Raw genomic sequence first — 15,672 nt, 5'->3', positions numbered from 1 at the left:
GACTTTAACTGGTGAAAAACTAATTGAATTTACTTATCTGTTTTCCAACCCTGTGTTCCGTGTTGTGATATCCAAGCACCTTGTATTTTGCAGAAGTCAAAACCATAGTGTAAGAAAGGCAAATACAGTTTTTGAGGGAATGCAGGATTTGAACACTTCCTTGTTATGTTCAGTGGATTGAGCGAGCTTCAGTGACAGATATTTTTCCAACAAGGACAATTGCTCCATTCACAACTGCTCATCTTTCTGGGTATGTAAAGCAGTGAAAGTTGGGCATAGTCTACATCTGAAACTACGTCATTGACAAGAACGTAGCAGCTCTACAGGCTATGACTGGAACTCAGTGTCTTGCTTCCAATGCATGTTGGACAATTAATAGCAAGCCAGGTCCTGGTGACTGCCCATGTACAAATAATTGCCATATAACATATGTGAAATATGAAAGATGCACCATGTGGTGCCAAAGCATACATTTACCTGCTTGAGCCAGGACACAGGTCAGCCTGGGCACTGTTAAAGAATTCTGCACATAATATTTTCCATCAGCTGGAAATAAGGTCAGGAAGAGACTAGTCACCAGTGCTACTCTGATACTATTAGGTCCCCAACACCTACCTGGGAGGGGAAGTGCAGACACTAGCTTACGCCTGTTGTCATTCACTGCAGTGATCTAATGAGGCACTCTGAGCTGTTCTTGTGGGGATGTCACTGTTCTTTAAATCCCTTGCACTACCATTGGCAAGCACAGGGCATCACTGGGCTGGATTAAATTAACCATTAAGGTTCTTCTGCATTCAGGAAAGGCTGCTAATAACTGAAGCTTCCTATATCTTGTGTGCTACTTCAGGTCAGTGCCTAGAGCAAGCTAACAAGCCTCACACCTCTGGGGGATGATTCAGTTGGTCGGCAGCAGCAAATAACCGAGCAAACAGGAGGCCTAACTGACTTTCTCTGAAGCTTTAGAGCATTTTAGAAGACAAAGACCGGTGGCCTGGAAGGTCCCAAAGATTCAGTGGTACAGTCCTTTGATGAACACTGAGGCTGGGCTCTAGCCATAGATGTTACACCAGTTTACTTGCAGCTTTTTTTAAATCAGTGCAAAACCTTGAGTGGAAACACTTACGTTAGTTCAAACCTGGCTCCACTCAATGCAGCTCTAATTATTATACGGGGCCACAAGCTGACCTGATCAAGCCAGATTTGGACTGAGTTAGTGTGTTCTTGTAAGGGTTTGCACTGTCTTAACGAAATTGTTTTTTAAATAGATTTTAGTAATCTGATGCAATTACTGTGGATTGAAAAGGCCTGAGACTTTTCTTAACTGTTGCTTTCCTTAAGTGGTTTACTATCATTTCCACTGACACAATTTATAAATCCTACCCACGAGTTTTTTTGTTTTGCTCAGTCCATGGCAGTTTGTTAAAGAGAGCAGGGATTACTCCAGCACTGCCAAAATGCCTTCTGTCAGTTTGTTAAACATGTTACATATTTACTGACACCTATGGAGTCCCAGTTAGCTTGGTGGTTTTGAAGAGGCGGAGGACAATAGCTTAGAATTCAGGCTGCTGCTTTGGAAAGGGTTTTGAAGAAGGCTCTGCATGTTAAATGTGAATAGTGCATCACAAAGAGTAACATTTGGTGATCCAGTTTTGATCACAGTTGTGCTTTAGTATAACCTCATTAAAGTCAGTGGAGTTACACCTGTATAAAGCCAGTATAAGAGAAGAATCAAGCCCTGACGGTTTAAAAACAGAGTATTTTGCAAATGGTGCTGTTCTCATGCAGAACCACAGAATGACTCCAAATGTTCAGTGTCATCTGTTCTGTACCAATAAATTAGCATCTGCAGTTCCTATCATTGGCTATCAAATTTTTCTACAAAAACAGGGCTGCTTTATCTCACTGTTATTGAAACACATCTCCATGATCATAGACAACATATATTATCCCATCTGTTTTTGAACGGACCTGCCAACTAGCCGTATGCTTCAAGGTAACGGATCTGATGAGATGTGAATTCTGTGGCAGATGAATGCCTTGGAGGCACCCTGCTTTTTCACACTGAATAAAAAAAAAAATCACCAAAACCATTTTATGCCTTCACAGCAGGTCATTTCATCCCTGTCCACGTTAGGGAACTTGCTAACATTGGCTCAGCTCCACTAACAAGAATGGGAGCCCTAGTGTAGCCATGCTGCCATTACCATTTTAGTTCATGTGTCCTGTCACTTTTCTTAGGGCAAGTCTGATTGACACCAGCTGCCAATGGCTAATTGCATGTTGGGGGATCCCATCCCTGATCAGGCTGGTGGGGGTCAATTATCTCTATCAACTGTGGGAACCTTCTAGAAAATATCCTTACTGTAAACAAGGGTTGGGCAAAATATGGCCCGCAGCCTGCATCTGGCCGGCCAGTTGATTCCATCCAGCCTGGTGGCCACCACCTGGAGCCTGGGGAGGGAGGGAGGGCTGTGCCCCACAGCACTCTTTTCTGCCACAGCTGGGCCTGGGCCAGCATGGACTCCTCCATGCCCTCTGCATCCATTCCCTCCCCTTCCCACCTGGCTGCCGGGCCTGTACAGTACTGGGCAGGATGCAGCGCACCAAGTAGCTGTCCTGTCCACCACAATGAGTTGTAATGCTGTTAAGCAGGGAGCACATACCAGCTGTGAGGGGAGCTTGGCCTGGAGCACCTGTCCCCAGTTTTCCTGGTGGGGTGCAGCAGCAGCAGCTTGTTGCAGCAGGGAGGCGGGATGGCTACTCAGCGTGCTGCATTGTACCCCATCCTGTGAGGACCCGGCTGTCAGTGCCCGTGGTGCCAGGACTGCAGCGTGAGGCAGCTGAGTGTGGGGATGGGGTGGGGTGTAGGAGTCTGTGCACTGTGTGGCCTGGCCCAGCCCTGGCTGTGGCACAGTGGAGCGATGCAGGGTACAGCCCGCCATCCTCAAGCTCTCAGTGGCAGCTGGTAGGCCAGGTAAGGATCAATTGGCATCTCCCCAGCTGCCCCTCCGGCTCGCAACAGCTCACCAAAACTCATTAAGTGGCCCTCCAGCCCAAATAATTGCCCACCCTCCTATAGACAGTATTTTTCACTCCAGACACTCAAGGGTGCACAAACACAAGACTCAAAAGCCTACAAGGTGGCAGTTGAATCCATTTTTGAGCCCCAAGAAGCAGGTTTCCTTCCAAGGCAGAACTGAATTGCATTATAGAGGAGTTCTGGGCCTGAAGTAATGTGCAATATGGATTTTCTTTGCTTCAGTGTTGGAGCTGGAGCACACTGGTGATGGAGGACAAGGCACCCTTAGGTAGAAAGGCTATGAAAACTGAATTCTCTGTCTAAGTACAGTACATCTGATGTTACTGAGGAAAGCAAGAGATATTAACCATTCCATCTGCTTTGTTAATGTAGTGGACATTACTGAAGAACATTCAGCTCTTCTTTTAGCAACACATTTTTCTGCAATTTTCATGATTCACTGACATGCCATGGTCAGACATGTTTCTGGTGTTATTCATTCCAGTATAAATCCTTGGGGCTGGAAAACTAAAAAAACGAAAGAAAAATTATAGGTAGATAAATAAAATGACCACATTTGACTTTCAGTGTAATAAAACTAGTTTATTTACACAGTTACATGAATGCCACAGAGTACACAGCAAAGTACCACAGCAAACCAGAGTGTAACAGCCCCCTGATCACGAAGGAAGGCTGGGAGTTTATATAACTATATCTATATATATTTTTTTTAATATAAAAATGTGTAAATATAGATATGAAGCACCAGATAAAGCAATGCTATAAGGAATTCCAAACACAAGTTACCCAGGACAATCGAGTTGAAGTTAAAAATATCCCTTATCTGAGGGATTATAAAGAAACCCCATTTATAAAAGATAATCAGTTTTCGAATTTCAAAATAAAATAACTCCTTTTTATTAAAAATGGAAGTGTTCTTGCACTTAAATGCTAAGTATAATTAAGGTCTAAAAGAAACAAAAAAGATTTGGCTACAAAACTTCTTGAAACCAACAGATCAAAGGATTCAGGACAAGAAGTTGGAAATAGTTTTCATGAAGACATATCACTTGTTTATGAAACTGGTATGTTAAAATTTAAGTAAACTTATAGTACATATTAAATATATATAATTTATACATACTCAACAAAAAGGGGGCAAAATAGAATTTTAAGGTGTAGAATATTTCATACAAGAACATATATTTCTTCCATATAAAAACAATTCCAACCTCTTCTAATTCCCTGAAACCGTCCTTCCTGGAATTTAAAACAAAAAGATGGATTCTCGCAGCTTGAAGTACAGGACAAGTTCTTTAGAGTGGCAAAATGCTTACATACAGGTAAGCTAAGCATTTCATGCTCCACTGCCAGTTCTCCCTAATTCAGAAAGCTTTCTGCAGACAACATAGCCTCTAATGAGACGTTGAAGGAGTGGCAAACACCCATGCAAGGCGGCTTATCGCACGTTGTTTACATTCATTAAGAAATCTCCCAACCACCAAGTGATATTATGTCTATTCAAAATGGAAGCCTTCAAATATTGCAGCAAAGTGAATAACAGAATCTAGACAAACATCTCCTATAAATTCTTCATAACACAAGAGTGATCAGGAGGAGGGGTTCAAGGGCCTCTTTTTGCTCAGGTGGGTTGGGTTTTTTTTTAGAGCTGAAGACACCTCCCAGCAAGTCCACACAGTGTTTTGTTCTTTTTTTTTTTTGACGAAAGCATTTTTCATTGAAACCTGTCTGGGTTACCATATGGGAGTATTTTGGGGCACAGTATTGATTACTGAAGCATTCAAGCCTCTGTGCTGCATTTCTTTGGTGTTTGCCTACTCCACAACTAAAATCTTATTAATACAAAAAACCTCTCTGTTTCATATGAGGGAGAGAAGGCCCTCAAATTCTAGTCCACTAACACTAGCATAGGTGGATTATATCACAAAATGAGATCCTTTTGACTGGAGGTCTGTGCATGTACTTTGGGATTTCAGAAATCTTACCTCCCGTAGGGCCATGTAACATTGATGGCCCAGGCTTGCAGGGAAATAATACCCATTTTACTACCTTGGTGGGGCAATAAGCTCAATCTTTATCAATTCAATGAAGAAAGTGCATTAAAGGCCTTGCAAGGTGTTACTCCCGAAGGCAAGACTCCCATTAGCTTTAGAGAGAACAGGACTTGGTCTCCATTTTAAAATAGAAAAAATAATTAAAATCTCTCTCTTTAGCCATTGTGCCAAATAAGGAAAACAGCCACAAGACATTTGTAGTTCAGCAACAAATACACATTTTGCAGTTCACGGCTATGGACCTAGAATAAGAGGCATCTTTGCAACCTCCCCTATGATTACAGACATGAGTTAGATTAATTTAAACAATATATTCTTCTCTCTAACCTACTGAAATTTCCCTGCACTACAATATTCATTTCTTTCCATTGCTGGCAGGTGGTGAGGTAAAGTCTAGGTTGAAGAGCGGCGGGATAGTGTAAATACTATCTTCACTCTGGACTGCAGGATGGGATTTCCGGCACCACAGTATTCCAAGCCAAACTTCAATTACTTACTTTTTAAGGTTCGCTGCATGGCTGAAGGTTTTAAAGAAGGCTTGTCTCTATTTTCTGCCATCACAGAAACTATAGAATAAAATGTTGGATATGCTAGTTTCTGAAGAATTCCGTGCACACATTAATATGGGTTGTTGCCTGTAGGCTCTGGCTAAATGGTATGTTTACCTGGATCATACAGAGGTTTAAAAAACAGATTAATTTTTCCTCTTTTTTCCAGAGAAACACGTAACAAAGTCAACCTCCATTAAATGTGGACTGTTTTCTAAAACTCTGCCATCAGTGGTCTGCCCATACCACCAGTGTTAAGACAGGTCCTCTCCTGTATACAAAAGGAGCTGCACACCTTCCACATATTCTATTCTTCCCTATTTAGGTTCTTCATCTTCCAAAGCTGGAGTGTCTGCAGTAGATTGTCAAAGCAATAGACCTCTTGAATTTTAGTATTAGGCCTAGACCAAGTGACAGCTCACCTGTTACTTTTGCCCAGTGGCTGGCCTCAATTTCAAATGTGAAAAATCCACAAAGATCTGCTGTCATCTGGTACTATGAACCACTTCAAAAGAACCTGTTCCTGTAACTGAGTCCTGAGTAAAAATTATTCTCACTAAACTGACTCAGCATCACGTGAAGTGCACCATCTCCTTTATTTTCTTAGAAATCTTTTCTTTCTTTATGTGGGTAGGATTATTTATAGGGCTTTTAGCAGGTGGAAAGAGATTCCCTCGACCTGTTCCTCCCTATTCCAATTCTTAGACAAGGCACTATATGCTGTGAATCCAATCACTGATTTAGATTGTCTCCTCTCTAAAACATTAGAGAGGTTTTTAGAGGCTCTACACTTTCAGAAACCACTCACTCAAATTCTTTTCCAGACATGTATTTGATTTTCCAGGTCTTATTTTGCACTGGAAAAGTCTATACAGTTTATGTTAAAAAATAGTCAATGGCAGCTTTTAGTAATAGAAAAATATATATTTACAATCAATACTGCTATCTTGGACTTGCTTTTCTCAGTTATGGAGCTCAGTTGAAAGAGCTCTATTTAAAAACCAAATGCTGTACTTGTGCAAGTCCATGTGCATATATGCATCGTCAGGGGTTTAATTCCTGATACATGGAGAATCCCAATGACAAAGCAAAAGGGGTGGGGATTTCTCTCAATTTTTTTAAATATGCTGGATGCTCCCTGGGGTTTGTTTACAATCATTTTCAAATATACATTCTCAAGTACTTCAGTGGTGCGTCCACAGCTAGGATTGTGGAGCCACCACAAACAGTTATAATTTTCCAAGAAGTCTGCAGAGGCAGCCCCAGGTTCCCCAAGAAAGCCCTGGAGAGTTGGTGTTTGCCTTCCTTGACCATTCTTTCATTTTCCAAAGACAAAAAAAAAGTAAAAATCACACTGATATTACAAATGACTAAAGTTTACCCATTGCTACATAAGAAATAAATTGGTAGTGAACATTTATCCATGCTTGATTATACTGCAGAATTAAAATGAGTACTGGTTCAAAGTCATCACAAGAAATAAAAACTGAAATAAGATATCTAAAGAACAAAGACATACAAAGGCTTCAGACCAGCTGCATTAAATATGCAGGGTTGCAAAACATTCAATATTTAACTTTGCATGTGCATTTTGACATGAAAGTGACATTTGAGAACATGTGTCCATGTACACAAAAAATATACCAGATGGCCTAAAGGAATGTGCCTACTGCAGTGGTCAGTTGTCCATGAGCTGCTCAGACAGCATGTATTTGTTGGGTGAGAAATTACGTGCATAAAGGAGCTGTTAAAAAAAAGAACAGAAACAAAACCAGACCTCACAAAACTAGAAGCAGTGCCCTGTCCTTAAGCTTAAAGGGTTGGTGACTGCTGGTTAGGTCGCAGGTTGCTTTTCAATGACCTGTCACGCTCAGCATAGTTAAGCCATCGGGCCTTATGTATCCTGTGTCCACATGAAGCTGAGCTGCATCTAACATTTGTGCAATCTCTGCAAATGCTTTTTTCTTCACATCTATTCAATATTAGCATCAAAGCCTCTTTTCCATGCAAGAAACTGGGGCTTTAGTGCACTGCACTTCTCCCCCCTCCCCCTCCCCCCGACTCCCAATGCTGCCTCCCCACTCCAACTCTTTGCACTTTTTTTTAAAGTGATCCATATTACATTAAAATACATGACCCTTGTCTTTGCCTGATCCCTCTCTGATACAGGTGAATCAAACAAAAGGATATTTAATCAGTTTAAAAACATTAAAAAAAGTCACAAAACATTCTCTACACTACTGCACGATCAATGTAGGTTCCACAAACTACTGGGCTTGGCTCTGACCAATGCCAGAAGAAAACAATGCAGAAAATGTCACCCCCCTCAAATGTATGGTGCACATACAGGACAAGTTTCTCTGCCCTCATGTCAGCAGGCCTGTTTGTTCTGTTGCCATGCATCTGTTCCAAGCATGCAAATGCTGTAAAAAGTGGTAAAATGCTATTTGTTTTCAAGGCTGAAGTGAACCGGTTTCTCACAGTTTTCATCAATTAAAAATGAAATATCAATCCATAGGAACAGCACATGTATTGCTGTGTGTTTATGTGCCAGGAAAGTAAGGAAGGGTTTGCAGGTCTAGCATCAGATAAAGTCTGGTATGTAACGTAAACACTGTAATGTACAGCTTTTAAAAATACATACAAGAATTGCACATATATCCATAGGAGAGAAGCACAGGCTCAAAACTAGGGCTGTCTGCTTTCCACCACCCAGATCATAATAATCAGTATGACTTTCATCCCTGGCCCCAAACCGTGTTCTACAGAGCTATTTATAAGACTGTTCTGAGCCTAGCAATACTGAGCAAAGGGACCATCTCTACAACTGTAGCAGTCCCACAGGAAAAGGCCACTAAGTCAGGAGAGGAAGCCAGTGGCCGTTTTTCATCTATAAATGCTTTAAAGGATGGAAGCGTTTTTAAATCTGTCACCTTAATACCCAGTAATTCCGTCTCACACTAAAACTGTATCTGCTCTGGTCTCAGAGCAATCTTGACAGCCATTCCATTTTTAGGGTACATGGTAAACACTGGTTACTAACAGGAGATATGCAGCCAAACACTGCTATGGGGAACCTGTTACCTGTACCTGCCAAACTTTAGAGCTTTTGCAGTAATTAAGTAGTAGTATTTTCCCCTATGCTTTTCAGTCCCAGAGAATTGCATATGCAGTAAAACTGTCTCCATGTGGCCTGTTAACTACACACAGACAAGATCTAAACAATTCAATCTCCCGCCAACAGACCAGCACTGCCAGTTTGATTCCTGCTTTGCAATATGCCACAAGTGGCTAACAAACCTAAATAAAACACAGAAGAGGAGGCGGATGCTAATTCCATCCCCGATGCAGAGCAGCCACAGAAGGAGGTTTGGTTATGTCAGTTCTGTCCATTTCAGTGCTTTTTATGGCAAGAGGGATGTTTCAGTTTTCCTTGTTATGTCGTTCTGCTCATTTAACACTGTTGTGTCTACGAGATGGTTACAATCCACAACAATTATATCATGGGTAGGGGTAGAAAAGGGGGGAAAAATTATTCTATCTGTTTCTCAATTGAGCTACTCTAGGCTGATGATCATGGGCTGATTAAGGCAGGATCCTTGGAATCTGGGATCCATGGTTAGAAGGGATATGGACAGGGAACAAATCTGAGGCCGAGAAGAAGACAACCACGAACAAATGCTGCCCATTGACCAGCAGCTTGGATCAGCAGGACTATGTCACTTGGTAACAAAATGAGACTTCAGTGGAGGATTAAGGCAAGGACCCATTTGGATGAGAACACCGGGCAGAGTAATCCTTTCTAGTCGTGGAGGACTAAACTGGGGGGGGGACAGCCTTTTACTGGAGATGGAACAGGAGCAATATTTTTTTTTTTTCAGTGAGGGCTTCTACATATGGGTGGATGATTTGATTTCCTTTTTTTTATTAACTTGTCTTTGCTGGGGATAATAAATGACCACTTATTCACTGCAAATGCTACATTCAGAAAAGGCAGGGCCGACCCAAATGAGAAGGGGAACTCAAGTTGCTGTACAGTAAAATAAAAATAGTGGTCTCTTTATTAAGTTTTTCTCTTTCCTTTTTCAGTCTGCTGAAACATTAACCCAAGCTAGGAAGCATCTAATCTTTATGCAGCTGCAGAGCCTATGATTAAGCATGGCTAGGCCTGGGACTAGAATGATGTCTCCATCATTTGGGTAACAGGAGACGGGATTTCCAGTTAGAACCTGTTTGCTCAGGGTTGCCAGCTTTGAGAACTAGTCCATTTTTTTTCTGTTTTATCACTGGTGCAAAGTGTAAGCCCTGGGATGAGGTGGATTATGGGGTGCTTAAGGAAAAGCAACAGCTTATACAAACTAATGCTGCTGCATGATTTTTACGATGTGGCTGAGTGAGTCTGTAGTGGCAAATGCCAGATATTGACAACAAAGCCAGTCTTCAAGGCTGACACTACAGTCCTTGTCCAAGGATTTCTCTGCGAACTTGATCATAAGCAGCGTCCGTTTGATGTCCAGCCAGTTCTGTAGCACAGCATCTCTCCGCGCTGGGCTGGAAGGTGAACTGAGAGTGTGGAACAAATCCTCCCGTGGACCCCACAGTAAGCACTGAAGGACTCCCTTGGCATCAGAAATAAGGATCCTCTCTGAAGGATTGGGGTTCAGTAGGCAGCTGGCAAGTTGCTGAAGCCCTTGGGAATACAGGGAACGGCAAGGGATCTTGGGGAGGTGAGCACGGGTGTACTCCTTCTCCTTCAGCTCTGGATTCTCATCAAATGGGTTGGGTAAGTGCAGCATTTCATAGATGAGGATGCCAGTCTGAAACTCATCACACTTCTTGTACTGTGTGGCAGTGATGATCTCTGGAGCCAGACGGGACTGATCCCGTAAGACCTCTGGATCCACCATGTGACTCTTCTGTTTGGCCTGTGAGAAATTGCTCACTATTAGTCTGGCTGGGCAAGCAGCATTGGGATTGGGCTCTGCAGACTCACAGTTAAGAAGGCCACCCCCCAGCCTGGAGTGCACCAGCAGCAGGTTCTCCAAGCGCAGATCACAGTGCGTGATATGATAGGGTTTTAGGTGCTCCAGGCCTGAACACAGCTGTAAAAGCAGTAGGCACACCTGCCTCTCATAGAAGTCTGGACTATTTGCATGGCGGGCTGTGGACTCCTGCACAAAGTCAGCCACGGTGAGGTATGGAACCTCCCGGGTAATGACCACCACACGGCTACGTTGCTTGCTGACAGTCCCCTGGCTGCCTGAGCCGTCTTTCTGTGAAGCCTCTTCATTGGAGGGGGTCCCTCTGGTCTCTTGCTCAGATTCTTCCTCCTCATCCTGTTCCTCTTCCTCCTCTGCCTCAGGTGCATTGGGATCCTCCCATGGAAGGAGGCGAACAGGTACATCAGCTAAGAAATGGCCACAGTCCTGTTGGATGTTGAAGTTAATAGCCAAAATCTGTCGGATAGCCAAGCTGTGGTAATACTGCTGGGATTCTTTAGCTTTGCTCTTACAAATCTGCAGTGGGGAGGAAGAAGGGGAGGAAGAGAAACAAAAAACAGAATGAGGATAAGTAACTAGAACTTTCCATTGGGAAATATTTTCTTCTTTTAAGCACATGGCTGCTGGGAGCCAGCAATGCCCACTGCCTGGACACAAATGCTGAAAAGTAGCCAGGGCAAGATGTAAAAGCCCTCTCCCACTGTCCTTCAGGACCAGATTTTTAAACTCCTGTTTTGAGTTGGTCTCTCAGTTTTGACTCTTCCCAGCTATTTTTTAAATCAATCATACACTGTTTGCTTTCTGGCATCACTACAAAGACCTCTGGACTTCTTTTTATTACTTCATGGGATGTGTTGATGCTTAGATATATTTTGAGAACCAAGAAAAGTTTGTAGAGTGAGTCCCTCAAAATTAAACACTTGCAAACTTATGGATACCTACATTTTTAATAGCAAATTCTAAAATAAAATACAGAAAAGATATAAGAGACTAAACAGTACAGAAAAGGCTTATCAAACTACTGATAAACATTTATAAAATGTGCATTTATCTAAAGAATAACAATATTGTTAACATTTGAGAGAATTTAAAATTAATTTCTCTGAGCCCGAAAGTATCAAAAGCCTCTAACAGATGGCCAGCCTATTAGGGAAAAGGACATTCAGGTTTTAAAATAAATTTTAAATAAACACTTATCTTAATTTATTTGCAGATAAGCTATTTAGCAAGAACCATAGTTTAAGGCTGACCAGCAAAGATTCTGAGATGAACCCAAATTTTGGTACTCTACTGCCTGGCTCAATATAAAAAAAGTGACTAAATAATGTAAAAAATACAAAAGCAGTGTAATGGGTGCTAATCTAATTAATATTTATATGCATATTTTTATTCCAGGTCTAGACTACATCTGGTCTAAAATTAGCCTGGTCTAGCATCAAACCACTAAATGTACTCTAGGTGACCTCTAACCTAGCTTTTCCTATTCCATCTTTCTTGAATAGTTTAACCTGGTTTGAATTGTGTGACATCTAATCATTTTCTTTGACTCTTCTTCTCTCACTCAAACTTTGGTCAAGCAAATGCTATGCTATATCACCACTAAGCAGCTGAGGGCCTACTATAGTCTCTAGATGATAAAGCCTACTTTTCCTTTAACCTTCTCTTTACTTTATACGAAGGGTGCTTGACCCCGGACCTGTGGGCTATATCTGGCCTGCGAAGCAACGTAATCCCACCCATGGGGACCTCCTGGGTCCAAAAACATGGTGGTGAGGGAACAGTGGCCACACTAATTAATTGATGTTCCTCTGCTGCCAAATGCCTGGGCCTGTGGGAAGCCCCATGGCTCAGACAGCATGATCCTGTGCACACAGGGCTGCATGGGGCCCATCTGGGCACACAGGGTGGCTGTGGGGGCCAATATGGGCATGCAAGGCTGGGCTGAGGTGATGTGGGATCAGATTGGGACATGCAGGGTCAGGTGAGGGTGGCATGGGTTCAATGGGGGCATACAGGGCTGCCTGGGGTGGTATGGGCCTGATCCAGGTATACAAGGATGGGCAGAGGCAATGTGGGCCTGATCTGGGTGTGCAGTGCTGAGCAGAGGAAGTGCAGGGCCTGGGCAGAGGAAGTGTGGGGCCTGATCTGGCCCACAGACTGGTCCTGTGCCACTCACCTGGCCAAAAGATTGAGTACTGCTGGTTTATACAGTTCCACAGAAAGGAACTGGTAAAGAGGAAGAAGGAAATTAGCCATGCTAGGTGACTATATTTTGATTTAGTCCTCCTTCCTCTGATCCTGCAAATGTTTTGATACTTCACAACTATCTAAGCCTCCCCAACAGACACACACTGGAGTTTATCATTGCCGTGCACAAACAAATTGAAGCAAAAAGGTCCATTACATTAGGCCCATATAGCCAGAGTCCAGATATGCACACAAAGTTTTGGTTTACATTTAGGTTCCCATTACTGATATTGTTATTATTTGCATTGCATTAGTATTTGGAGGCTGCAGCGCTGTTCAATACGGCATGATGCAAAACCCTGCCCTAAAGTAGTTCCAAATTTAAGTTTCTTATCCCAAAAAGACTAGTGTTTATTTTTCCATGCTGCAAGTATCTTGCTCAGTGTGAGAGAAGCAGCACAAGAATGATCAGGACCTGCATAATCAGTTAGATAACCACACTGAAACTTTTTCCCTGCAAAACTTAGACTGAAGATAAGAAGTTTCTTCTTACGACGGTTAAGTGGAAGCTTTTCTTCTCTCGTGTTTGAATAATTGGAGAGCAAGGCAGAGCAATTAGTGCAAAGATGGTTCAGAGCAGGCTAGCAGCACAGTCAGCACTTATCCTACATAGTGATTACCCTCAAGGAATCCAGGAGTTATCTTGGACCCAAGTACAAGGTGGGGAAGGCCTTTTCCCTCTCTCCTTCCCTCCAGCAATGGTACAAAGCTGGTTAGCAACTGGCCTTTAATTCAAAGAAAAAGTGATTGTATGTTTTTCATCTTGAGTGTGTTTACACTGTTGGTAGTTGTTGTCTGCTGGGAAATTAAGTCCTCTGTGCTTGCCAATCAGAAAAGTGCATTGTCAGATAATCATATGCAATTAGCCACGCTAGGTGACTATATTGTGATTCTGTCCTCCTCCCTCTGATCCAGCACGTTTCCATACTTCACAACTATCTAAGCCTCCCCAGACAGACACACTGGAGTTTAAATTGCTTGTTTATCATTGCCACGCACAAACCAACCAAATTGACTAAATGCATTTTCTAGTCAATTTTATTTAAAAAGGGAAATGCATCACTTTCTTGAGGGAATGCAGATATTCTTCAGCTTTGAGAAGTAGTTCTGGCTAATTTGCATTCACGGATACATTTGAAATGGTCAGTAAAAAGGGAGTTAATCCTGAGTTAATCAAAGGAATGTCATTCTCCACCCCCAAAATAAACTGCGAAAGTGAAAATGTGGCCCTGATCCTGTCAACACATATGAAGTGAAATGTATCAGCTCAGTCCTGCGAACCGAAGTCCTCAGATTAATCAAAGATTTGGTACAGCACAGCTTGCTGAAGTGGAAACTTGCTGCACTAGCAACGTGCAAAATCTCATCTGGAAAACCACTTGAAGGGTGTGCTGGTAGTTTCAGTGACCCCAGTCACTTATTGTCTTTTGGCTTCTTTCTTGGGACAGACAGCAAGAGAAACGCATCTTTCCAAAGAGGGTGATGGTTCATTTTGTGCCCAACTGTCTAGGAGAACTGGACTAGGACCAGAACCCATTTCACAAAAGCCATTAGAAAGCTGTCAGACAGTAATTTTTGGTTATTACCAATCATTGCCATTTCAAATCTAGCTATCTGGACGGAGAAAGGTTGTAGGCACTATATTCAATCCACCAAGACATCCCATCCTCTGCACTGAATGCAAAATTAGACAGCTTGCCTTCAACAAAATAGTAGTGATATCTCTTTTTTTCCTTTAAAAGCACTCCAAATCTCCTTCCTAAATTCTTTGAAAAGAATCACACTATTTATATTGTTACTCCATGCTTTGTGGAGGCTTGGTTTAAGTTTTCTTTCTTTTATAATTACAGTTGAACACCTGGCTCTACACCTCTACAAAAATAGCAACTTGCTGATGCTCTTCAGTGACTTTTGTCATTGAACCACTGGATGAATGGTGCTTTGCCTTTGCAGTGACTAGGGACAAGTAAGTCTATGAACTTAGAACCAAGTCACAGAAACCTATCAGCTGTCTGACAAGTTCTGCTGTAAAACCAGCTACAAAGTTACCAGGTGTGGCACATATGTGCGTGCTAATTTTATTTATACACTCTTGTGCTTCAAAGATTTAATGAACACTCTTAATGTTAATTCAGTACAGAAACTCTTTGAATTTGAATTCTGTCATTTATAGTAGATTATGTATAGATTAAGACTCAAAATCATCTAAGCAGACTAAAGTTATGCATCAGGTCATCTGAGCTGTTGCACAAAAGTGGTGTTTGTATACATTTAATCCAGTCGCACCATATTTTTTTCTGCTAACTACTGTATCTCTTAGGGCTGTGCAAAACGGATACGTTTCGTTTCGATTTTGGATTTGACCATTTTGGAGGACAGCAATTCATTTCAGTGTTTCTGATCACTGTTTCATTTTTATTCAGCTGAATCAGTTTCAGAGTTTTGACGCCGTTTCAGCACAGATTCAGAGATTCGGATCAGCTGGGGAGAGGCAGCTACAGCCGGGTGGCTGCAGGTTCTCCCGTGGCTCCTCCAGCTGTGCCTACTTCTCTCCAGGTAAGGGGAGCCACAGGACAAGCCCCCATGGCTGTCCTGCCCAGCCCTATCCCCCATCTGGCCCCAGCCTCCCAGCACTTTTTTTTTTAAAGCCCCACACTCACTGGCTGCAGCAGTGGCAATTGGTGTCTCTGAGGGCTCATGGCAGTGTCCCCCTGTGCAGCGCAGGGAACATGGCAACTGCCCCACGGCGTGGGTGCAGCGTGGCTCAGCAGAGCGGTGCAGGT

The 15,672-nt window shown here is 42.5% G+C and overlaps 1 protein-coding gene across 2 annotated transcripts in view; it reads right to left on the bottom strand.

Moving 5' to 3' along the window:
• Window positions 1-4,527: 4,527 nt before the first annotated feature.
• PEAK1 (pseudopodium enriched atypical kinase 1) overlaps window positions 4,528-15,672 on the bottom strand; it is a 99,900-nt gene continuing 88,755 nt past the window's right edge. For both annotated transcript variants that reach the window (XM_019533352.1, XM_019533353.1), the window contains one exon: window positions 4,528-11,158. In XM_019533352.1, coding sequence (XP_019388897.1) covers window positions 10,001-11,158 — 1,158 coding nt within the window. In that variant the 3' untranslated portion in view covers window positions 4,528-10,000. The remainder of the gene's footprint in view (window positions 11,159-15,672) is intronic.

This window comes from Crocodylus porosus, unplaced genomic scaffold (assembly GCF_001723895.1).
Source record: "Crocodylus porosus isolate Cpor-Errol unplaced genomic scaffold, CroPor_comp1, whole genome shotgun sequence".
NCBI lineage: Eukaryota > Metazoa > Chordata > Crocodylia > Crocodylidae > Crocodylus > Crocodylus porosus.
This window is presented reverse-complemented; position numbering and strand designations above follow the sequence as displayed.